The 24,245-nt window shown below is 42.9% G+C and overlaps 1 protein-coding gene across 2 annotated transcripts in view; it reads right to left on the reverse strand.

Moving 5' to 3' along the window:
• The window catches only part of LOC144696660 (ADP-ribosylation factor GTPase-activating protein 3-like), a 93,579-nt gene that overhangs the window by 65,067 nt on the left and 4,267 nt on the right, over positions 1 to 24,245 (reverse strand). For both annotated transcript variants that reach the window (XM_078568219.1, XM_078568217.1), the window contains exons 2-4: positions 4,740 to 4,858; positions 3,069 to 3,141; positions 1,744 to 1,875 (exon numbers count right to left, since the gene is read on the reverse strand). In XM_078568219.1, coding sequence (XP_078424345.1) covers positions 1,744 to 1,875; positions 3,069 to 3,141; positions 4,740 to 4,858 — 324 coding nt within the window. The remainder of the gene's footprint in view (positions 1 to 1,743; positions 1,876 to 3,068; positions 3,142 to 4,739; positions 4,859 to 24,245) is intronic.

Below are 24,245 nucleotides of genomic sequence, written 5' to 3' on the forward strand. Positions count from 1 at the left end.
AAGATGAGATTTCAGAATACTTGGAAGTGCATGGTAAAATAGGGTAAAGTCAGCATGGTTTCATCAAGGGGAGGTCATGCCTGACAAATCTGTTAGAATTCTTTGAGGAGGTAACGAGTAGGTTAGACAAAGGAGAGCCAATGGATGTTATCTACTTGGACTTCCAGAAGGCCTTTGACAAGGTGCCGCACAGGAGGCTGCTCAGTAAGATAAGAGCCCATGGGGTTAGAGGCAAGGTACTAGCATGGATAGAAGATTGGCTGTCTGGCAGGAGGCAGAGAGTGGGTATAAGGGGGTCCTTCTCAGGACGGCGGCCGGTGACTAGTGGAGTTCCGCAGGGGTCAGTGTTGGGACCACAACTTTTCACTTTATACATTAATGATCTAGATGAAAGAACTGAGGGCATCCTGGCTAAGTTTGCAGATGATACAAAGATAGGTGGAGGGACAGGTAGTATTGAGGAGGCGGGGAGGCTGCAGAAGGATTTGGACAGGTTAGGAGAATGGGCAAGAAGTGGCCGATGGAATACAACGTGGGCAAGTGTAAGGTCATGCACTTTGGTAGGAAGAACAGAGGCATAGACTATTTTCTAAATGGGGAGAGAATTCAGAAATCTGGAGTGCAAAGGGACTTGGAAGTCCTAGTCCAAGATTCTCTTATGGTTAACTTGCAGGTTGACGCGGTAGTTAGGAAGGCAAATGCAATGTTGGCATTTATTTCGAGAGGACTAGAATATAAAAGCAGGGATGTGCTCCTGAGGCTTTATAAGGCTCTGGTCAGACCACATTTAGAATATTGTGAGCAATTTCGGGCCCCTTTTCTCAGGAAGGATGCGCTGGCCATGGAGAGGGTCCAGAGAAGGTTCAAGTGAATGATCCCAGGAATGAAAGGCTTAACATATGAGGAACGTTTGAGGACTCTGGGTCTATACTTGATGGAGTTTAGAAGGATATGGGGGGATGTGATTGAAACTTACAGAATACTGAAAGGCCTAGATAGAGTGGACATGGGGAAGATGTTTCCATTAGTAGGAGAGACTAGGACCCGAGGGCACAGCCTCAGAGTAAAGGGAAGACCTTTTAGAACAGAGATGAGGAGAAACTTCTTTAGCCAGAGAGTGGTGAACCTATGGAATTAATTGCCACAGAAGGCTTTGGAGGCCAGGTCATTGAGTGTACTTAAGACCGAGATAGATAGGTTCTTGATTGGCAAGAGGATCAAAGGTTACGGGGAGAAGGCGGGAGAATGGGGTTGAGAAACTTATCAGCCATGATTGAATGGCGGAGCAGACTCGATGGGCCGAATAGCCTAATTTCTGCTCCTATGTCTTATGATCTTAAGGGTTAATTTCTATCTAAATTCGAGTTGTTCTTTAATTTAGTAATTAACTAAAAGTTGCTGTTTGGACTGGAAGCAGCTGAGTATTAGGCCAGCTTTAAAACAGGGTTTATACAGGCTCTGCTTGCAGCTACAACTAGTTAATTAGATTACTGCGGAAGCGAGGGAGGGGGCGGGGGCGGCGAGGGAGGGGGCGGCGAGGGAGGGGGCGGCGAGGGAGAGGGCATCCTTTGAGTACTGTGAGTACGGTCGGCTAAGTTTATTTTCCAATGCATTTCGTGCTGTTCTGAAAATATTTCCAAGCTATGTACATCACCGTTGTTTGGAATTATTACCAAGGACCACATGGAAGGTTTGATAACAAAAGTGAGGTTCATGGTCACTTACACAATAGATTATGCTTACCTCAGTCCCATATTTTCTAGTTGCAGCAACTGCCAGTGATCTGAGCTTCTCTCTATAAAGCTGGGCAGCACGGCTGTTGTATTTTGCATTAGTGTCACTGGTGTTGCAGCCATGTTGACGGAAGAAAGCATTCTATTGAAAATCAAAATAAAGTTACTTTGCTACATCTTTATCTATAGTTCAAGAGCAGACAAAGTAAAGAAAAATATGGACTTTATTTTCCAGTGCATTTGGCAGATATATCACAGTTTTTCTTGCTGGACAATGGTAAAGTGCCAAGCTTGTAGAGACACAAATGGCATCAAGCTAACTAGGGGCTTACTGCATTTAGCATTGCCTGGTGGGCTTGTCAGTGACTGGTATGATTAGAATGCTCACAGATGAAAAACTATTCCATTATAAGAACTGATCATTGATAAGGTACAACACAATATTTTAACACCATAACATTGACTTTTCCATTGATTTTGCCATTTATTTGTTCATGCAACAGTCACAATTGCAGAATACACAGTGCTATCATCTGCATTTCAGTGGAGTATAATGAAGGATGGATATGCAATCTGCACACTCAAGTGTGAAAACACTTTGTAGAATAACCAAGGTTTTGTTATTTCTTATTTGTTATATCTTGGGTTGTGCCTAGAGATTATTTCCAGCTAAAGAACACTCGCGGCAAGTGCTGGTTAGAGCTCTGTTATGGGCAATAGTCGAAAGAACAGTTTCAAGTAATGAATTAGGAATATCACACAAGAACCATACAATACTAAAGCACATTGTCTGTATAATTTTATCCCTTTCTTACAGCATCCTGTATCAATAACTAAGTACAACGACAACAATGTTACTTCAGAAAGCAACTATTGGATGCAAGGAGATTGTGACTGGTTTATCTTTTTACCTTCCATATTATAATGTTTCAGCAGAAAATCTTTAGTAACCCTCACTTGCGGTGTTTTAGTTTACTTCGGTCACACTATGATCAAAGAAGCATAATTTAAGATATCTGCCATCTTCTCTATCTGGATTTAATGTCTCCAACATGATTCAGGGACTTGAGCTGATTTAATTTTAGTGACATGTAATGTTGTCGCAAGGATACCTCAGATACCTTATTTCACACAAGCTTGCTAAATATTCCTGTGCTGCTGTTACAGCCTCGCAACAGTGGAAAAATAACTAAGCTTTTTGGTGTTGCTGCTAATTTTTGTAAAACACAATCCTCCTAAAGCACAGAATACAAACATTCACAAAACAGACACCAACTGCCAGTTAACTAATTATAGCACAAGCTTTTAAAAGTGTTGACAGAAATCTTTACTTACAGCATTTGCATTTCCACCAAGTTGCATACATCTCAGCTGAAACCAGGACCAATTAGAATCCAGTTCTGTAGATCTGGAAGATCAATTAATCCAAAGGAAATAAAATAAAAATACATTAAGAAAAGCAGCCAACATTGCTGAGAAGAGGCTTTCCCATTATGGTTTGTTAAAATCAACAACCATAGTCATTGCATTTTGATATTTAGACAATGGATTGTAAACATTCTATTTGCAAGTGTATGATTATTTATCATAAAGACATCAGCACAAATGTCACTTAAAAATTATATTGGATTCAACATCCATATATAAGTCAAAACGTTACATATGAGAGAAATCAAATAAAACAGAAAATGCTGGAGACATACAGCATCTATGGGCTATGGGAAATTAATGCTTCAGGTATAATGCTTCATTCATGCAGAGTACTGGGCAGGGGGAGTTTCTGTCGTTGCTTTTTTCCTCTCTAGATCAGCAGAACCCATCTAATTTTGCCAGCTCTTCTGTTTCAATTTTGGATCCGATTTACTTCCTACTACCTCAACTATCGACACATTCTCAGTTTCTTTATTTTCTCCTACACTTCTTCACGTCATAATGTAAAGACCACCATCTCCTGCTTTTCAATTAAGCAGATTATAGACCATTGCACCAATACTTCATGTGATTCTCTTCTTAACCTTTGTTCTCATTCTATTTCAATGCTTCTTCATTTTAAACAAAATATAAAATTAATGCACATTTTAAAACACACAAGTTTATGATCTTAATGGCTTAACCTGCTTCTTAAAAAAAAAAAATCAAATTTAAATACAGACTTAATCTAGAGGTCCAGGAACCTTGGCTCATTGCTAGCCCACAAACTCTGCTTGTTCCACCACATCTGATCTGACTCCAGGACACTTTTACCTCAATATCATCCTCCTCTACCAAAACTCGAATCTACTCTGCTGCCAGCTAGTGGCTGAAGCTCTCCAGTGATCCCCATCATACACTGAGTAAAGCATGGGTTTGCAAACTTTTTGGGTTGAAGTGCCCCCTTTCACATGGATTACTAATCACTGAGCCCATCTGAACTATAATGCTATATAATACACCTTATATGAAAGTGTTGCATGTGATGTGTTTTAATAATGTCTTTAAAAAAACTGTTATTTGCTTACAGATATTACTAAGATAGATGTTTCTGCTTCTCACTGCAGAGTCTATCTTACCCTTGACAAAAGCTGGGGAGAGTGCAGAGCACACCTCCAGTTACCACTTTCTCGCTTACACTTAACCACACCATCCACCTGTGGACCAGCCCCACGTTCCAGAACCCCTGGATGGTCTCTGCAGACCCACAGGGTCCATGGACACCAGCTTGAGAACCATTGGGTAGAGTAACGAGAGCTTTACTCCAATGTATCTCCATCCCAAAATCAAAAAGGTACCTATGACTGCATAAGTATTTCCATTTTTGATAGCAGTCATCCTGGTCTCTGACTGAGAATGCCAACTTAATGCTAACTGAACATCTTCTAAAATGCATTTTTGTTTAATACCTGGTCAAGTAATTAAAATACTCATGTGAATGCAGAAAATCATCAACTTGAAGATTTCTAAAAAGGTTAAGCACATTCTTTGTATTTCAAGCAGCCTGCACAAAACTTGTCCTAGAAGGTACAGTACCTGATAAAACTTAAGTGAACACCCAGCGATCGATGTGTCCCTGAACAGTCAATACAGAGAAAGACGCCATAGGTTATACTGGCCCAGCTCGGGTTCTTGGCTGAACAGTCAAAGCAGGCCTGCAAAATTAAATTTTAAACAGTCAATAACAGTCACTGCTCATCAGATTAGTATGTGCTTTAATCCACCCTAGTAAACATTCCAATAAAACCTCAAACCAAGATTCCCATAAACAAGAACCAGGAACCAGCTCAACAGCAATCCTGGCAGAAGTCTTGAGGGCTATCTGCTACCTCCCAGATAAGGAATACCATGTGTGTGCACATAGAAGAAAATATGTTTTCTTTTGTTAGAGAGAGCATCAAAGTTATATTTGAATTTATTACCTCAAAAGAGTTTGATTGTAGCCCAATTACAACAATTGACATTTTGTGTCAATGTACATCAATTCATGGACAATTCTTGTGTACTCAAAAGCATTACAGTCATAGGAGTTTTACAGCACAGAGAGAGGCTTTTCAGCCCATTGTGTCCATACCAGCCATCAAGCCCCTGTACTTCCTAGAGTCCTACCATTCATCGTATACTCCCTTACCTTATTAGCCCTCCCAAAATGCATCTCCCCACGCTTTTCAGGATTAAATTCCATTTGCCACTGCTCTGCCCCCCTGACCAGCTCATCTATATCGTCCTATAACAGCATTGCGGTGAAACAGTCTGGGAAGAGTGTCCTGCAGTCAGCATCGCGGTGAAGCAGTCTGGGAAGAGTGTCCTGCAGTTAGCATCGCGGTGAAGCAGTCTGGGAAGAGTGTCCTGCAGTCAGCATCGTGGTGAAGCAGTCTGGGAAGAGTGTCCTGCAGTCAGTTCTTGTTGAAAATAACAAGACTAACATCACAAGACAGCGCAAGAGAGCGGCGGAGAGATCAGAACCAGCGTGAGTGCGGGAAAGCTTCAAAAAGTGGCATCAGCACAAAGGTGAGAGCTGATTGGTGAGTAGTGCGTGTGTTTTTCTCCAGTTTTTTTTCCAATTTAAAATAGATTACGCTAAGGAAAGGTAAGAGTTCTAGATTTTATTTGAAGTACATAAATAATTTAACTTTTTTTTACTCAGTTTAACTTAAAGTAAGGTGTTTTTCTTTCAACTAGAGGCTTGTCAGGGCAGCTCATTCCCGTGTTATGTACCACCTGCAACATGTGGGAAGTCCTAGCTGCTCCTTGCGCTCTGACCAACCACGTGTGCAGGAAGTGCCACCAGCTGCAGCTACATGAGCTCTGAGTTTCGGAGCTTGAGCAGCAGCTAGAGGGACTGAGGTGCATTCGCGAGGGCTGAGAGTTTTGTGGATAGTACATTTTTAGACATGGTCACCCCCACAGCTTACAGAAGTGCAGACAGAGAGGGAATGGATGACCATCAGTCAGAAGAAAGGTGTCAGGCAGGTAGTCAGGAAATCCCCAGGGTGCATCTTGCTCGAGTGTTGGAAAACAGTGAGAGTGACGGTTAATCTGAGAAGTGCAGCCACACTCACGGCACTGTGAGTGGCTCAGCTGTGCGGGGGGTGGGGGATGAAAAAGGGGAGAAGAATAATAGTGGTAGGAGACTTAATAGTAAGGAGAGCAGACATGCATTTCTGTGGCCATAGACATGACTCCAGGATGGTATGTTGTCTCCCTGGTGCCAGGGTCAAGGGTGTCACTGAATGGCTGCAGGGCATTCTAAAGGGGGAGGGCAAACAGACAGAGATCATGATACATATTGGTGCCAACAACATAGGTAGAAAGAGGAATGAGGTCCTGCAAGCAGAATTTAGGGAGCTAGGAAGCAATTAAAAAAACAGGACCTCAAAGGTAAGTAGTCTCTAGATTACTTCCGGTGCCACGCGCTAGTGAATATAGAAATAGGAGGTTAGTCCAGGTGAATCCGTGACTGCAGAGATGGTGCAGGAGGGAGGGCTTTAGATTTCTGGGACATTGGGGCTGTTTCTGGGGCGGGTGGGTCCTGTACAAGGCGGACAGGTTGCACTGGAACCGGAATGGGACCAACATCCTTGCGGGGAGGTTTGCTAGTGCTGTTGGGGAGGGTTTAAACTAACTTGGCAGGGGGATGGGATCCTGAGAGGAGGTTCAGCAGGGGAGATGCACAGCCAGAATTAGAAAAGAGAGAAAGTGAGTATGGAAGGCATAGAACTTATAGACCAGTTAAGGCATAAGGGAGTTTGGCACGGTTGGATGGTATTTATTTTAATGCAAGGAATCTGATGAATAAGGCAGATGAGTTGAGGGCACGTTACCACATGGAAGTACGATGTCATTGCTGTCACAGAGACATGGTTGAGAGAGGAGCAAAATTGGCTGCTCAATGTTCCAGGATATAGAGTCTTCAGGCAAGACAGGGAAGGAGGTAAAAGAGGACGGGGTATCACAATATTGATCAAGGAATCCATTACAGCAGTAAGGAGGGATGACATCTTAGAAGGCTCCTCAAATGAAGCCATATGGGTAGAATTTAAAAACAAAGAAGGAGCATTCACGTTGCTGGGAGTGCACTATAGGCCCACAAACAGTCAGAGAAATAGAAGAGCAGATATGTAGGCAAATTTCAGAGAAGTGTAAAAATAATGGGGTAGTAATAGTGGGGGATTTCAACTTCCCCCAACATTAACTGGATTAGTCATAGTGTGATAGGCTTAGAGGGAGCGGAATTCTTAAAATGTATCCAGGAGAGTTTTTTAAGTCAGTACGTAGACGGTCCTACAAGAGAGGGGGCGGACCTGGACTTAATTTTAGGGAATGAAGCCAGGCAAGTGGTAGAGATATCAGTGGGGGAACATTTTGCAGATGGTGACCATAACTCCATTAGATTCAAGGTTGTTATGGAAAAGGACAAGAATAGGTCAGAAATCAGAGTTCTAAATTGGGGGAAGGCCAATTTTAATAAGATCAGATATGATTTGGCCAGAGTGGACTGGGAGCAGCTACTTTTAGGTACGTCTGCGTCAGAGCAGTGGAACTCATTCAAGAAGGAAATAGGGAGAATATAGGACCAACATATTCCAGTAGAGACAGGATGGGACCAATAAATCCAGGGAACCTGAAAAAGGGAGGCTTATGGCAGATACCGAGGGCTCAAAACAGCAGAAGCCCTAGAGGAGCATAGAATGTGTAGGGGAGGACTTAAAAAGGAAATTAGGAGAGCAAAAAGGAGGCATGAAAAAGCATTGGCAGGTAAAATAAAGTTATTTTACAAGTTCATTAAGAGTAAGAGAATAACTAGGGAAAGAGTAGGACCCATTAAGGACCATAGTGGTAATTTGTACGTGGAACCAGAAGATTTGGTAGGGTTCTAAATGAATACCTTGTGTCAGTGTTCACAAGTGAGAGGGATGATGTGGGCTTGGAAATCAGGCAGGAGGACTGTGATATAATTAACGAAATTCGCATAGAAAGGGAGGAGGTTCTATGTGGTCTGGCAGGCTTAAAAGTAGATAAGTCTCCACGCCCGGATGAAATGTATCCCAGGCTGTTGAGTGAGGCAAGGGAGGAGATAGCAGGGGCGCTGGCAATCATTTTCAATACCTCTGTGGCCACAGGAGAGGTGCCAGGGGACTGGAGGACAGCCAATGTGGTACTGTTATGCAAGAAGGGAGGAAGGGATAAAGCAGGGAACTACAGGCCAGTCAGTCTAACCTCAGTGGTGGGGAAACTATTGAAAGCAATTCTGAAGGACAGAATTAATCTACAGTTGGAGAGATGAGGATTAATCAAGGACAGTCAGCATGGTTTTGTTAAGGGGAGGTCATGTCTGACCAATTTGATTGAATTTTTCAAAGAGGTGACCAGGTGTGTAGATGAGGGCAATGCATTTGACGTAGTCTACTCGGACTTTAGCAAGGCTTTTGATAAGGTCCCGCAAGTCAATTTGGCAAATTGGATCCAGAATTGGCTGAGTGGCAGGAAGCAGAGGGTGATGGTCGTGGGGTGTTTTTGTGACTGGATGCCCGTGTCCAGTGGGGTTCCATAGCGATCAGTGTTGGGTCCCTTGCTGTTTGTGGTATAAATAAAAGATTTAGACTTGAATGTAGGAGGGTTGATCAGAAAATTTGCGGATGACATGAAAATTGGTGGGGTGGTAGTGAGGAGGATAGCCTTAGATTACAGGAGGATATAGACGGGCTGGTCAGATGGGCTGATCAGTGGCAAATGGAATTTAATCCGGACAAGTGTGAGGCGATGCACTTGGGCAGGACAAACAAGGCATAGGAATACACGATGAACAGTAGGACCCTGGGAAGTACCGAGGATCAGAGGGACCTTGGTGTGCATGTGCATCAGTCCCTTAAGGTCACAGGACAGATAGATAAGGTGGCATATGGGATACTTGCCTTTATTAGCCGAGGCATAGAATATAAGAGCAGGGAGGTTATGTTGGAGCATAATCTCCCTGCTCCTTGAATAAAATGCTGGTTAAGACACAGCTAGAGTATTGCGTGCAGTTCTAGAATCTGCATTGTAGGAACAGCGTGATTGCACTAGAGAGAGTGCAGAGGAGATTTACCAGGATGTTGCCTGGGCTGGAGAGTTTTAGTTATGAGGAGAGATTGGATAGACTGGGGTTATTTTCCCATGAGCAGAGGAGATTGAGGGGGGACATGATTGAGGTATATAAAATTATGAGGGGCATACAGTAGACAGGAAGGAACTCTTCCCCTCAGTGGAGGGACCAATAGCCAGATGCATAGGTTTAAGTTAAGGGACAGGAGGTTTAGAGGAGATGTGGAGAATATTTTCACCCAGAGGGTGGTGGGAATCTGGAACACACTGCTTGAAAGGGTGGTAGAGGCAGAAACCCTCACAACATTTAAGAAGTATTTGGATGTGCCATGGCATACAAGGCTATGGATCTAGTGCTGGAAAATGGGATTAGAATAGTTAGGTACTTGTTTGACCGGCGCAGACTCAAAGGGCCGAAGGGCCTTTTTCTGTGCTGTAGACCTCTATGACTTTATAGTCTAAGGCTTTCCTTCTCGCTATTTACCACACCACCAATTTTCGTATCATCTGCGAACTTACTGATCATTACATTCTTACTCCTACATTCATGTCTAGATCATTAATGTACACTACAAACAGCAAGGGACCCATCACCAAGCCCTGCAGTATGCTTCCACAGGCTTCCAGTCACAAAAATCATCTTTGGCCAACACCCTCTGCCTCCTGCTACTAAGCCAATTTTGGATCCAATTTGCAAAATTGCCCTGGATCCCATGGACTCTTATCTTCTTGGCCAGTCTCCCATGCGAGACCTCGTCAAAAGCTTTACTGAAGTCCATGAAGACTACATAACTGCACTACCCTCATCTACACACCTAGTCATCTCAAAAAATTCAATCAAATATGTTAGACATGATCTCCCCCTGACAAAGCCATGTTGACTGTCCTTCATTAATTCTTACCTCTCCAAGTGGAGATTAATTCTGTCCCTCAGAATTTTTTCCACAAGTTTCCCTACCACTGATGTTAGACTCACTGGCCTATAGTTCCCTGGTTTATCCCTACCACCCTTCTTGAATAATGGTACCACATTAGCTGTCCTCCTGTCCTCTGGCATCTCTCCTGTCAGAGAGGATTTGAAAATTTATGTCAGGGCCTCTGCAATCTCCTCCCTTGCCTCCCGCAGCAGCTTGGCATACATCTCATTTGGGCCTGGAGATTTATCTACTTTTAAGCCTGCTAAAACAGCTAATACCACCTCCCTCTCAGCTAATTTGTTCAAGTATGTCATAGGCCCCCTCCCTGATTTTTATACTTACATCATCCTTTGCTAAAGTGAATACAGAAGCAAAGTACTCATTTAAAACTTCACCTACGTCTTCCAGCTCCTCATGCAGATTGCCACTTTGGTCCCTTATGGGCCCTACTCCTTCCCTGGTCATCTGCTTGCCCCTAATATACTTATAATACCCCTTTGGATTTTCCTTTATTTTGCCCCCGTGTTTTTTTATGCCCCCTCTTCATTCTCCTAATTTATTTTTTAATTAACTCCCTCCGGTTTCTATACTCTAGGGCTTCCGCTGTTTTGAGCCCTCCGTATCTACCATAAGCTTCCCTTTTATTCCTTATCCAATCCTGTACATTCCTTGACATCCAGGGTTCTCTGGGTTTGTTGGTCCCACCCATCACTTTTAGGGGAACATGTTGGCCCTGCACTCTTACTATTTTCTTTTTGAATGACTCTCACTGCTCTGGTGTAGATTCTCCTACAAGTAGCTGCTCCCAGTCCACTTTGGCCAGATCCTGTCTCCTCATTAAAATCAGCCTTCCCCCAATTCAGAACCTTTGTTTCCGGTCCATCTTTGTCCTTTTCCATAACTACCTTAAATCTTATTGAGTTATGGTCACTATCACCGAAATTCTCTCCCATTGACACTTCTACCGCTCGTCCTGCTTCATTCCCTAAAATTAGGTTAGCACCACCACCTTTCTTGTAGGACTTTCTACGTGCTGGCTTTAAAAGCTCTCCTGGATACATTATAAGAATTCCGCCCCCTCTAGGCCTCTAAAACTTTTTTAAAAAACCTATCCCAGTTAATATTGGGGAAGTTGAAATTCCCTATTATTACCCTATTATTTTTACACTTCTGAGGTTTGCCTATATATCTGCCCTATCTCTCCCTGACTGTTTGGGGGTCTATAGTGCACTCCCCACAATGTGATTGCCCCCTTTTTGTTTTTAAGTTCTACCCATATGGCCTCATTTGAGGAACCTTCTAAAATATCATCCCTCCTTATTGCAGTAATTGACGAATTGGCTCCTTGAGCAATATTGCAACACCACCTCCTCTTTTACACCACCCATCATCCCCCACCCCCTGTCTCACCTGAAGATTCTATACCCCGGAATATTGAGCTGTCAGTCATGCCCCTCCCTCAACCATGTCTCCGTGATAGCAATGATATCATATCCCCATGTGTTAATCAACACCCTCAACTCATCTAAAACAAAAACAGAATTACCTGGAAAAACTCAGCAGGTCTGGCAGCATCGGCGGAGAAGAAATCAGTTAACGTTTCGAGCCTTCATGGCCCTTCGGCTCAACTCATCTGCCTTACTCACAAGGCTCCTTGCATTAAAATAAATGCCATACAGCCTTGCCATGTTCCCTTGTGCCTTAGCTTGACTATATATGCTCTGCCTTCCAGACTGACTTGGTTTTTCTTCTATACTTGTCTGTAAATCGCCACCTACTACACCTCCACTCCGTATCCCATCCCCCTGCAAATTAGTTTAAACCCCAAACAACAGCACTAGCAAAACCCCCCCCAAGTTGGTCCCATTCCGGTTCAGCTGCAACCTGTCGGACTTGTACAGGTCCCACCTTCCCCAGAATTGGGCCCAGTGATCCAGTAAACTAAAGCCCTCCCTCCTGCACCAACTCTTCAGCCACACATTCCTCTGCTCTATCTGCCTATTCCTATACTTGAATGTGGCACTGGGAGTAATCCAGAGATTACAACCTTTAAGGTGCTGCTTTTCAATCTGCTACCTAGCTCCATAAATTCTTGTTGCAGGACGTCATCCCTCTTTCTACTTATGTCACTGGTACCAATGTAAACCACGATCTGACTGTTCGCCCTCCCCCTTCAGAATGCCCTGCAGCCATTCAGTGACATCCTTGTCCCTGGCCCCCGGAAGGCAATGCACCATCCTGGAGTCATGCCTGCAGCCACAGATATGCCTGTCTGAACCCCTCACTTTCATTTACATAGTACTTTTCATGATCAGATGTCTCAGAGCACTTTACAGCCAATTAAGTACTTAATTATAGCCACTATTGTTATGTAGGGAATACAGCAGCTAATTTGCATTCAGCAAACTCCCAATAGACAGCATTGTGACAACAACCAGATAATCTGTTTCATAACGCTGATTGAGGGATAAATATTGGCCAGGTTACCGGGGATAACTCCCCTGATCTTCTTCAAGATAGTGCCATTGGACCTTTTACATCCACCCAAACAGGCAGATGGAGCCTCAGTTTAACATCCATTCAAAAGACGGCACCTTCCTCAGTATTGCACTGAAGCGTCAACCTCGATTTTTGTGCTCAAGGCCTGGAATGGGGCTTCAGCCTTGAACCTTGTTTGGAGTCATTTTAAAGTTAGTTGCTCAAGTTTTGCTTTCACGATTGGCGCATAATATGAAGCCCTTGATGAGATGACTGTTTTGAAATCGCTTCTGAACTGATTATTCTGTAACCTTTACACTACAATTGGTATTTTCCTTAATTTTATTAGGAGATCCTTCACCAAATACTGACAGCAGAGCACTGTCGCACTTGCAGACTTCAGAGTCTGCTCAAATTTTAAACCTAATTCTAGTTTAAAAAGTGGAATTTACATAGGATCAGATGGGAGACACAGGCCATTTAGCCCAACCCCAATCAGTCCGCTCAAGCCTCCTCCCATCTTACCTTGTCTGAATCTATCACCATAACCCTCTATTCCCTTCTCCCTCATGTTGTCTAGCTTCTCCTCAAACACATCTATGCTATTGAGTCCAACCACTCTATGGTAGGAAGTCTCACATTTCTTTACCCAAAGACTGGTGAGAATTTCTTCTGAATTTTGTATTAGGACAGGTAGGCAAAAGGAGTCAAGTTTTAAGGAATGTCTTGAAGGACATGGTAAGAGATGAAGGCAGAGGCATTTAGGGAGTTCCAGAGCCTGGAATCTAGACAGCTGACGGCATGGCCATCAATGGTGGAGTAATGGCAGAGATGCACAAGAGCCTAGAATTGCAGAAACACAGATTGGAGGGCTGTTGGGCTCGAGGAGGTAAAAGAAATAGAAGATCTTGTAGAGATCTGAATACAAGGATGAGAATTTTAAATTTGAGGCACTGCTGGACTGGGAGGCAATGTAGGTCAGAAAGCAAAGGGTGGTGGGTGAACAGGGCTTGTGTGAGTTAGGATATGGGCAGTGGAATTTTGGATGAATTTTAGAGGGTGGAAGATGGGAGACCAGCCAGGAGAGTACCGAAACAGTGAAGGCTGGAGGTACAAAACATGGATGAATGTTTCAGCAGCAGATGTGCTGCGGCAGGGTTGAGGACAAGTGGAAGTAGGCAGCACTGGCGAACATGATGATATGGGTTTGGAAGCATAGCTCAGGTTCAAATAGAATGCCAAGTTATGGTCAGTCTGATTCAGCATCAGACAGTGGGGGGAGGGGGTGTGAAATTGGTCATGAGGGAATGGAGTTGTAGAAGAGCTGTAAACAATGGTTTTATTCTTCCCAATAATTAATTGGAGGGAGTTTCTGTCCATTCAGTAATTTACGCTGGACAAGCAGCTTAACAAACCAGAGGCAGTGAGTGGAATTACTCCAGTTTGTCAGGATTTTCATTTCCCAGTTATTGAAAACATTAACTTTAGCCACTACCTTTGACATGATTTTCTCTCACACTACAAGAGAAGGATGTTTCAAAGAAAATAGCAGTAGATATCACGTGACCAGGAACAGACCTACTATACACATCCTGTTTTACCAAGACATTCATTATTTTGTATACATAGTATTATAGAGGTTACTGAATGTTTCTAAGGGAACCAGATTATAGGATTTGAAGATACAGAGTTCTGACTGAATGTGAGTGTTTCATATCAAACCAGAGAATCCAATCATAAATCAACCCAAATTGGAATGGAGAAGGTAACTGGAGAGTGAACTGGTTAATACCCTTATTACCTCATCGCTACCTCTCTCAACTCCTCCATTGTTGCTAAATAATCAGACTGCTTATCTGACATCCAGTACTGGATGAACAGAAGTTTCCTTCAATTAAATATTGGGATTTCTTTGTTGCCTGCTCCAAACTTTGTTCCATAGCTACCAACTCTGTCCCTTTGCCTGGCAACAATGAAACTAAATCAATCTGTTCACAACCTTGGTGTCATACGGGATCTCGAGATGAGCTTCCGACCACATATTCACTAAGACCACCTATTACCACCTCCATAACATTGCCCAACTTTATCCGCCTCAGATCATCTGCTGCCGAAACCCTCATTCATGCCTGTTACCTCTAGACTTGATTATTCCAATGCACTCCTGGATCTTTAAACTGCCTCCCTAACAACAGTCTTCTCTCCTTTATACATATTTTCCTCTTTGAACACAAATTCCCATTGTTTCACTATGCCTTTTGAACTTTACCGCTCTACTAATAAAAACCTCTCATAGCACTAAGTTTTACCAGTAATCTTTGGGAAAAGTAAACACTTTCTGAACTTCTGAATCTCATATGGGTCTTACAGTAATAATTACAAATCCCACTCAATTACCTTTTCTCAACCGGTCTTCTGTACCTGTCTATTCCCATAACATATGTATCAATGGGGGTCCAAAGGGCCAGGATAGTGAAGAAAGTAAAGATCCTCTTCATCCACATAAAGTCTGATATGGTCTGCATTTCAAATAGCCTCTCCTAATCAACGTCCTACTGCCCAGCTTCACGTGCTGATCCCTGTTTAGAATTGTGGGCAGAGATATGAAGGCAAGTGTTTGGCTCCTCTAAACCAGACAGCTCCGGGTTGGTAAGGCCTGTCAGCCTTAATTGGCAGTCTACCTAGGAGAAGGTAATTGACTTCAAAAACCCCCAGCTACGGGTTAACTAGTAAGGTATCCATCAGCTGACGGTGCAGAAGATCACAAACAGTGCCAACGGCTTGGGCAGCCATGACAAGGGTGGACGTGGCTCTTCAGCCTGCTCAGCAGCTCATTTAGGAGAACAACTACTCCAAAATCAAACCTGCATCCTTTCAGCTGCTTTGCTTATGGCACCGCATTACATCAACATAGTATCAGCTGCTTTGGATGAGGAAGTGAGAGGCTCTGCACAAAACCCACCCACTTAAATATACTCAACATGCAGGTTGTTCAGCAAGTAATCAACCAAAATATCATACATACCAAGCCCTGTGGTGATAGGGGAATGACGACAGCGACAGGGAGAGGGTGCTACTGGCAGTCTTCAGCCATAAATCTGCACACAGCCAGCTTCAAGGTGACAGTCACTCTCCACATATCAGGGCAAATGTGGAGTTTGCATTTCTCCTAAGGTGGCAGAACAGATCTTTTCAGGTACAGCACTGCTCTCCCCAATCCAGGGGAGGAGAGAAAAGGAACTCTAAACACAGTCTGCTTTCCCTGCACCTGCCAGGTTACTACACCTGGCTGGTCATCATTTACCACAGATGAAATGTAAAGGAGACTACTAGTAAATCGTATAAAGCTCAGTTCATGGAATGTCAGAACACTTCTAGACAACAATACGAGACCAGAGTGCATTACAGCCCTCACAGCCAGAATGCTGGGCAGGTACAACATTGACATAGCCACTCTAAGCAAAACAAGGCTCGTTGAGGAGTCTCAGCTTGAGGAGGTTGGTGCAGACTACAAGTTCTATTGGACTTACAAGTCCAAGGGACAAGCCCCAACAGTCAGGCATGGACTTTGCCATTCAATCTGAACAGGCGCACAAGCTTGACTCACTTCCTACAGGGATCAGTGATTAACTCATGGTTCTTCGTTTAAGTCTTGCCAGTAACCAGCATGCAACACTCATTAGCACCTATGCTCCAACAATGACATATACAAATAAGGTCAAAGAAGCAATCCATAGTGAAAAAGAGGCATGCTGTCTAAGCTTTTTGTCTTGCGCTCATCAGGACAGATCACAAGATTACCATAAGCAAAGGGAACAACAATTTATACTGCATGCGAAGAGAGTGATGATTGGTTGGCAAGTGGTAAAGGTGTTGCCATGGGGAGTGCAACAAGGAACAGTTAACTGCCAAGTTTTTGTTTAAATTCAAACCAGGCAGGTCAACTCTGATTAGTCAAGGCATTGCCATGAGGAATGAACCAGGGAATGGCTGTTCCCCCAAGCTTTTGTTTAGTTGAAAAAGGTGCAATGCATGGACAAGTTCCTTCTGTCTGCAAAGGACATGGTCCTATGTGTGAATATATGTGGCTTTTAGCATGCGTAAGTACGCCATGCTGCGAGTCCCACTGATAATCTTAAATTGTGCGAAGAATTACACTGAAAACCAATTAGGATTATTTAGCAAGTGCTGTCCAATCGCGGAATCACATCTAATGTTGGACATTATGTTTGGAGTTTCGCAAGCATGGGCTGTTTGGGTACCATCAGTACTTTGCCTATTGTGAACAGCCGAAGAAGGTACATGCCGTTTGATACGATCCGCCAGTCACTGAGACATATGGCCTACAAACCTGGCATCACACCAGCACTGAAATTCACATACCACATTAGTCATTTGTGTGATAGGCAGAACATCATTTTGGCTTGATGGAAGCATCTTGTTAGAGGAGAATACCAACCTGAGGTAGGCTGGGCAGTTTTCAGGACTAAAAGTGATGACCTTAGGCCCATTCATGAGTTTGCGCTATATACGGTAAGCAATGATCTGATCAGGGCAGCCATTATCCCACAAGATGGCTTGGATATTTCAGCATCAAGTTTACATCTTGGCAGTTAACTGTTCCCTGTTGCATTCTTCATGGCAATGCCCCTATCAATCAGAGTCCACTTGCCAAAAAATCAGTGCACTCTTCCCATGCAGTATAAATTGTTGTTCCCTTTACTGTTGGTAATCTTGCGATCTATCCTGATGAGTGCAAGACGAAAAGCTTAAACAGCGTGTCTCTTTTTTCAGCAATACTCAAGCTGTGTACTGCCAAACAACTACTCCATGGTGACCACAAAGATAATCAGAGAATACCCACCAAGACAAACTCATTATTCTTGGTGCTTTCAATGCCTGAGTGCGTACAGACTGCAATACTTGGAGGAGTACCAGAGCACCACACTGTATTGGCAGAGCAAACTCCAATGGCCAGCTCCTTCTCTTTAGTTCGACCTAATCATCACAAACATAGTCTTTCAGCAAGCAAGCAAACTGAAAAGAACATGGATGCGCCCCAGATCTAAACACTGGCACATGCTGAATTGTTATTTTACGACAGAGATCTCAAGGACGTGCACTCTACCAGTTCCCTTAGAGGTAGCAGAATGCTGATCTGACCATCGGCTTGTCAGGAGTATTGTGCCTTTGAAGATACAATCTAAGGCACTTCAGCACAGAGTCAAGCCACAAAGGAAGCTTGGTGTAACTGTTATTAGAGACATGGCCAAGAGACAAAAACTGGAACACAAATTAGCCACAAGAATTGATGCCAATTGAGGACACTACTGCCATTGACGATCCTTGGAAAAAGTTACAGGATGTTACTTACAGCACAGTTTCATTAAACGGAAGCACCAAGCACAACGATCAAGACATAAGCAAGCTTCTAGACAAAGTGCACAACGCTCACAGATCTTGCATATCTGACAAGAAATCACCAGCAAGGAAAGCCAGATACTATCACGCAAAACACATGCTGCAGGCCAAACTAAGAGAGATGAAGGACCGATGGTGGGAAAGCAAGGCTGATGAGCTTCATGCAACTGATCAAAATTACCTGAAAGCTCGACATGAAGATCTGCAATCAGTCTATGGCCCCAAAACCCAACAGTGTGACACCCATCCTCTCAGCAGATGGCAATCAGCTCCCAACAAATAGACATGAGGTTCTCTCACTGGAAGGGCACTTCAGTAATCTTCTAAACCAACTATCCAATGTGCAATGATACCATGGAGTCATTTCCACAACACCACACTCTAGAACAGCTTGCTCTCAATCCTTCTCAAGCAGGAGTCATTAAGGTCATAAAGCAGCTTTCTATGAGCAAATCTTCAGGAGCTGAAGGCATCCCACCTGACGTTTTGAAGAACAAAGGGAGTCACCTGGCTAGAAACTCACTAGTCTCTTCTGCTTAGTCTGGAGCAACGCACTGTGCCCCAAGACTACACAGGTGCCTCCGTAACTCATCTCTACTAATGGAAAGGGAGCAAGTCCATCAGTGACAATCAATGCGGAGGATCACTTCTTTCAACAGCAAGAAAAATTATTACAAGGGTTATTCTTAATCGGATTGTCACTCACTTCATTGATTCTGTGTACCCAGAATCACAGTGTGGCTTCCGTGCAGGATGAAGATCTTTACAGCATGTCAAATTCAAGAAAAGTCCCAGGAACAGAATAAGGACCTCTATATGGTGCTCACTAGCCTGGCCAAGGCTTTTAATAGAGTAAATCAGGGAGGCCAGTGGAAGATTCTCTACAAATATGGCTTGCCTGAAAAGACGATCAGTGTCATTCACGCGTTTCATGATGACATGATGGCCAGCATGATGCATAGTGCTAGGTCATCAGGTGCCTTTCCTGTTACCAACGGCACCAAGCAAGGCTGTGTATTGGCTCCAGCTCTGTTTGCCATATACTTCTCAGCTATGCTCCATACTCAAAGATCTTTACACAGGAGCACACATTCAAATCAGGACAGACAGCAGCCTCCAACTTGCAAAGACTCGAGGCTTGCACAAATGTTACTGAACAGTTACTGAGTAAACTCTTGTTTATGGACGACTGTGCTCTCATTGCAAATACTTCACAGGATATTCAGCTGCTTGTTGATTGCTTCGCCCTAGCCTCAGAACACTATGGCCTGACAATAAGTCTGAAGACGACAGATCCTGTATCAACCCACCCTGGCCATGTACTCCAAGACCCCACATTCACCATCAGTAACACACCCCTCCATTCATAAGAACATAAGAAATAGGAACAGGAGTATACCATTCAGCCCCTCAGGCCTGCTCCACCATTCAATAAGATCAAGGCTAATCATCTTGTGTTTTGATGCCAACTAACCCCGATAGTCTTATTAGGCAAGAGAATCAAAAGCTTTGTACCTCTGCCTTAAAAATATTCAATGATCCTCCCCCACTTCCACCACCTTCTGCAGCAGAGAATTCCAAAGTCGCACAACCCTCAAAACACCAGTGCATCGACTACCTCATTAGCCACCTCTTTTAAGACCCTAGGGTGTAATCCACCGGGACCCGGAGATTTGCCTGCCTGCAGCAATTTGCTCTATTTCCCTAGTGATTTCAATTTCACCAAGTTCCTCTCTCCCTTTCACCTCCTGATTTGCAGCTATTACTGGAATGATTTTTGTATCCTCTATAGTGAACACAGAAGCAAAATATTTGTTCATTTCTTCCGCCATTTCCTTATTATCTACTATTTTAACTCCCCACTGACACTCTCTAGAGCACCAACACTCACTTCACTTCAGTACATAAGGTTTGCTATCTTGGGAGTATCCTCTGCAATAACACTACGCTGGGTGATTAAATCAACCATCACTTGGCAAAAGCAAACTGTGTGTTTGGCAGGTTCACTCAGACTTTGGAAAGATCATGCAGCTTGTCTCAGAACAAGGAACAAAGTCTACCCAGCAGTGGTTCTTACATCACTTCTTTATGGGTGCAAGATTTGGACAACCTACTGGCATCATGTAAAGCAACTAGAAGCATTCTGTCTTTGCTGTCTGAGATCTATTTGCAACATCAGGTGGTGGCACAAAATCCTCAACGCCAAGGTTCTTGCAAAGTACTGCATACCTTACACTAAGAACATGCTCAGTTTCACTGGGTTGGTCATGTAGTTCACATGGAGGACTCCCACAGGCCAAAGGCAGTACTCCACAGCCAGCTGAGCACAGGAACCCGCACCACAGAGCATCCCAAACTAAGATATAAAGACAATTTGAAAGGCAGCCTAAAGAGCTTGCCAGCTAGATCCCAATACAGGGAGGAAAAAATAACCTTAGACAGACCTAAATGGAGAAGTCTCTGTCATCAAGCGATTTCGACATTTGAGAAGAACAGAGTCAAGTGCCTTCAGGACAAGCGAGCCCGGTGCAAAGTCAATGTTTCCATCCACCCCTCTAACAATGACCTCAAAATGTTGTATTTGCATTCAGTTATGCAAGTCAAGACTTTTTTTTTGGCTGAACACTCATCCGTCAAGCGACGGATGAATCCACCGGAATACATCAATGCTATCAGCTGAAACTATTGTGCAAGTGGTAATAAATTTCACTCCGAAGTTATATATTTAACCTGCTTTTTTCTTATGCCCCCCTTGCCTGGACTCACCCACAAGAGGAAACAGTCCTTCAAGTTTCCCATTTTCATCCTATTGCTTAGTTTAATATATGTTAGTATCTAATAGATTCTGTTGATGGATGTTAAATACCCAGTAGTTTAAGGTAATAAGGTGAACAGGTGTTGGGTATTGATTAGTTAATTATACTCAGAGGTGTATATAAAGAAGAGTCAGCCAGCACTGGGGATCTGAAGTTAGAGTGAGAAGTAAGCTCTGTGACAAGCAATAAACAGTCTCTACTCAAAGTATCCTAGTGGGTTCACTTCTACAGTTAAACACAGAACACGATCCTGGACAATCAGTACAAGGTTTCAGAGAGACTAGTCACCTCTCAAAACAGGGTTTTTTTTTAAAAATCCAAAAAAAAATGTTGAAAATGAAGATAAACTGAAAAGTATCGTTAGCTGATATATTGCAGATGTGACTCCAATAATGCCACCAAAAATATGCCTTTTACAAAAACAAAAGCTCTAACTATTCAATATGGATTTTCAAGTTTCACTTGTTCTATGTAAAAACATTGAGATGAATGATCTTTGCGTGATGTACTCCAAGACAACGAAAAGCTTATCAATACTCATTATCAGACCCCCCCCAGAGTGGGTGAGGTATGGATTGGGCAGCAGAAAATTGTTTGGGGGGGGCCCTTATTTTCCACACTTCATTATTTATAGGAAAAATGGAAGCTGTTTGCTATTTATAAATGGCAATCATTCATTCAGGATGAACTTGGTTAGAAGATTGGGCAGATTGATATTAGATAAAATTTAATGTGGAGAAATACGAGATAGTACATTTGGGGAACAACAAAAGGACAGATAAACTACTTGATAACATTTTAAAAGGAGTAACGAAGCCAAGAGACTTAGAGGTTCAGATAGACAAACCTTTAAAAAATAAAAAATTTAAAAAGCTGTTCAAAGTGAGTGTTTGGGATCCTAGGCTTTATTAACAGGGGCAAAGGATCCAAAAGAAGGATTAGTCCTAAACCTATTCAAGCGATTGGTTACATCAGAGTTAGAATTTCCATCCACTACCATATCAGAACGAGATGAGCTTCGGAGCACATTTCTGCCAACACTAAAACCACGTATTCCCACCCTTGTAATATTGTCCGACCTCAGAGGCTGAAACCCTCATCCATTCTTTGTTATCTTTAGACTTTACCATTTTAATGCTCTCCTGGCCAGTGTTCCACATTCTACCCTCTGTAAACTTAAGGTCAAAGCTCTGGGGCCTATTACCTTACTTGCACCAAATTCCATTCACCCATCATCTCTGTTCATTGACCTACAGAGGCTTCCACTGTAAGCAACGCCTCAACTTTAAAATTTGTGTCTTGTTTTCAAATCCCTCCATGGCCTCATTCCTCCTCATCTCCTCCAGCCTCACAGCCCCCTGAGACACCTAGACTCATCAAATTCTGGCCATCCACAGTTTTAATTGTTCTACCATTCATGGCCATACCTTTGGCTGCCCAAGCCCTAAGCTCTGGAATTCCATCCTAAACCTCTCTTTCTCCCTTTAAGACTCTCCTTAAAATCTACCTCTTTGATCAAGTTTTTGTCCATCTGCCCTAGTGTAGCCTTATGTGGCTTGGTGTGAAACGTTGCTTTATAACGCTCCTGTGAAGTGTTTATTATGTTATAGGTACTATATAAATGCAAGGTGCTTTGTTAGGTGTCTTACATTGGAAAAGATACCAACTCCAAAGAGAGAACAATGAGGTACAGGGTCACTAAAATAATACCAGAGCTAAAAGATTTTAGTTACCAGGAGTGACTAGGGAAGCTGGATAAAGAGATGGGATAGAGGTGTTCAAAATTAGTTAGACTTTGGTAGCGAAAAATAGGGAAAAATTATTTCCATTGGTCAGTACATCAAGAACTGATTAGGGTTAAGATCATCACCAAAGAAAGAAAGGAAGAAGTTATGATTTTTTTTTGTGCAAAGCTTGCTAGTGTATGGAATGCCCTATTAGAAAACTTAGTGAAAGCAGAATAGCTTTTGAGAAGATAGTGGATAAATATTTGAAAAAGAAAATTGTTAACAGATATAGGGAAAAGGCAGGGAAATTGGACAGCTCTTTCAGAGAGCTGGCATGACAAGATGGGCTGAACAGTCTCCTTCTGCTGTTGTAACATTCTGTTTTAATGGCAACCATTACATATCACAAACGTGGCTGCCCGGTGTGGTTTTCAGCAGCTGCTGGTCTCTATTTCGAGCAACCGTCTTGCTGGTGTCTAAATAACATTCATCATGGTACCTTACAAAACATCACATGTAACACATGATACCTGAGAAGTGATGGCCAGTTGAGTCTAAGCTTTGACATTGTTTTATTCCCCCATGGTATTTTCTCCTTTCCATTTCTTGAATTGCCTTGTGACATGTGCCATCTCTGGCTAAGGAAGTAGTCTCTATCATTGCTCCTGTGGGACAGCACAAGGCAATACTGACCCACACCCGCTGGGCAGCACATGGTCTGATCGCTATGTGGCTACTTCAGAACATGAACGTCGTCTTTGACTCATCAGTATCCAGTTTTAAAAGAAGTTGGTCACGAAAATAAGGAGGTTGTATAATAGATGTAATAATTTTTTTAGAAACGTTATCAAATCTATGATATAACTGGTTTAGCCAGAAAGTTCTTTAAATCTGACTCAATTTGTTTGGGGAGCTAAGTCAACTCTCAGCAAAAGGCAGTTGGCTGCCATATGTATAGGCCCTGAGGTGGGAACAAGTCCAATCATAGATTATTATGGTTATTCCAAAATGAATATAGAATCCTAGCTCATTTAGTTAAATATATTGCACTGTGAATGAAGAAAAGACAAAGCTGAAAAATTATTAGTACAGTAATGCTGATCACTCTATACATTTAACACCTCAAGGAAATTGCTAGCCACATAACTAATAAGATCAGGAACTTCATCTTTCATGATGACAGAATGAATTATGGAGTTAAAGATCATCTTCCACCAATTGAAGTATACCAAATATAGAAATTTGTCTTCTCGCTAATTCTCGTGTTGTACTCCTGGCCACTTATTCTCTTGCAATGTTGATTTCTAGTTAACCTCCAATTAAGTATTGGGAAGATTGAAGCCATTGTTGATGCCTACTCCAAATTCCATTCCCTCGCCACTGACCCCATCCCTCTTCCTGCAACAATCTGAGGTTAAGACAATTTGTTCTCAACCTTGATGTCACATCTGACCCTGAGATGAGCTTCTGACCTCATATCTGTGCCATCATTAAGATCACCTATTTCCACCTCCGTAACATCACTTGACTTCACCCTGTCTCAGCTCATTTGCTGCTGAAATCCTCAAACATGCCTTTGATACTCCTAGACTTGACTAT

Source organism: Cetorhinus maximus, chromosome 22 (genome assembly GCF_964194155.1).
Source record: "Cetorhinus maximus chromosome 22, sCetMax3.hap1.1, whole genome shotgun sequence".
NCBI classification, from domain to species: Eukaryota; Metazoa; Chordata; class Chondrichthyes; order Lamniformes; family Cetorhinidae; genus Cetorhinus; species Cetorhinus maximus.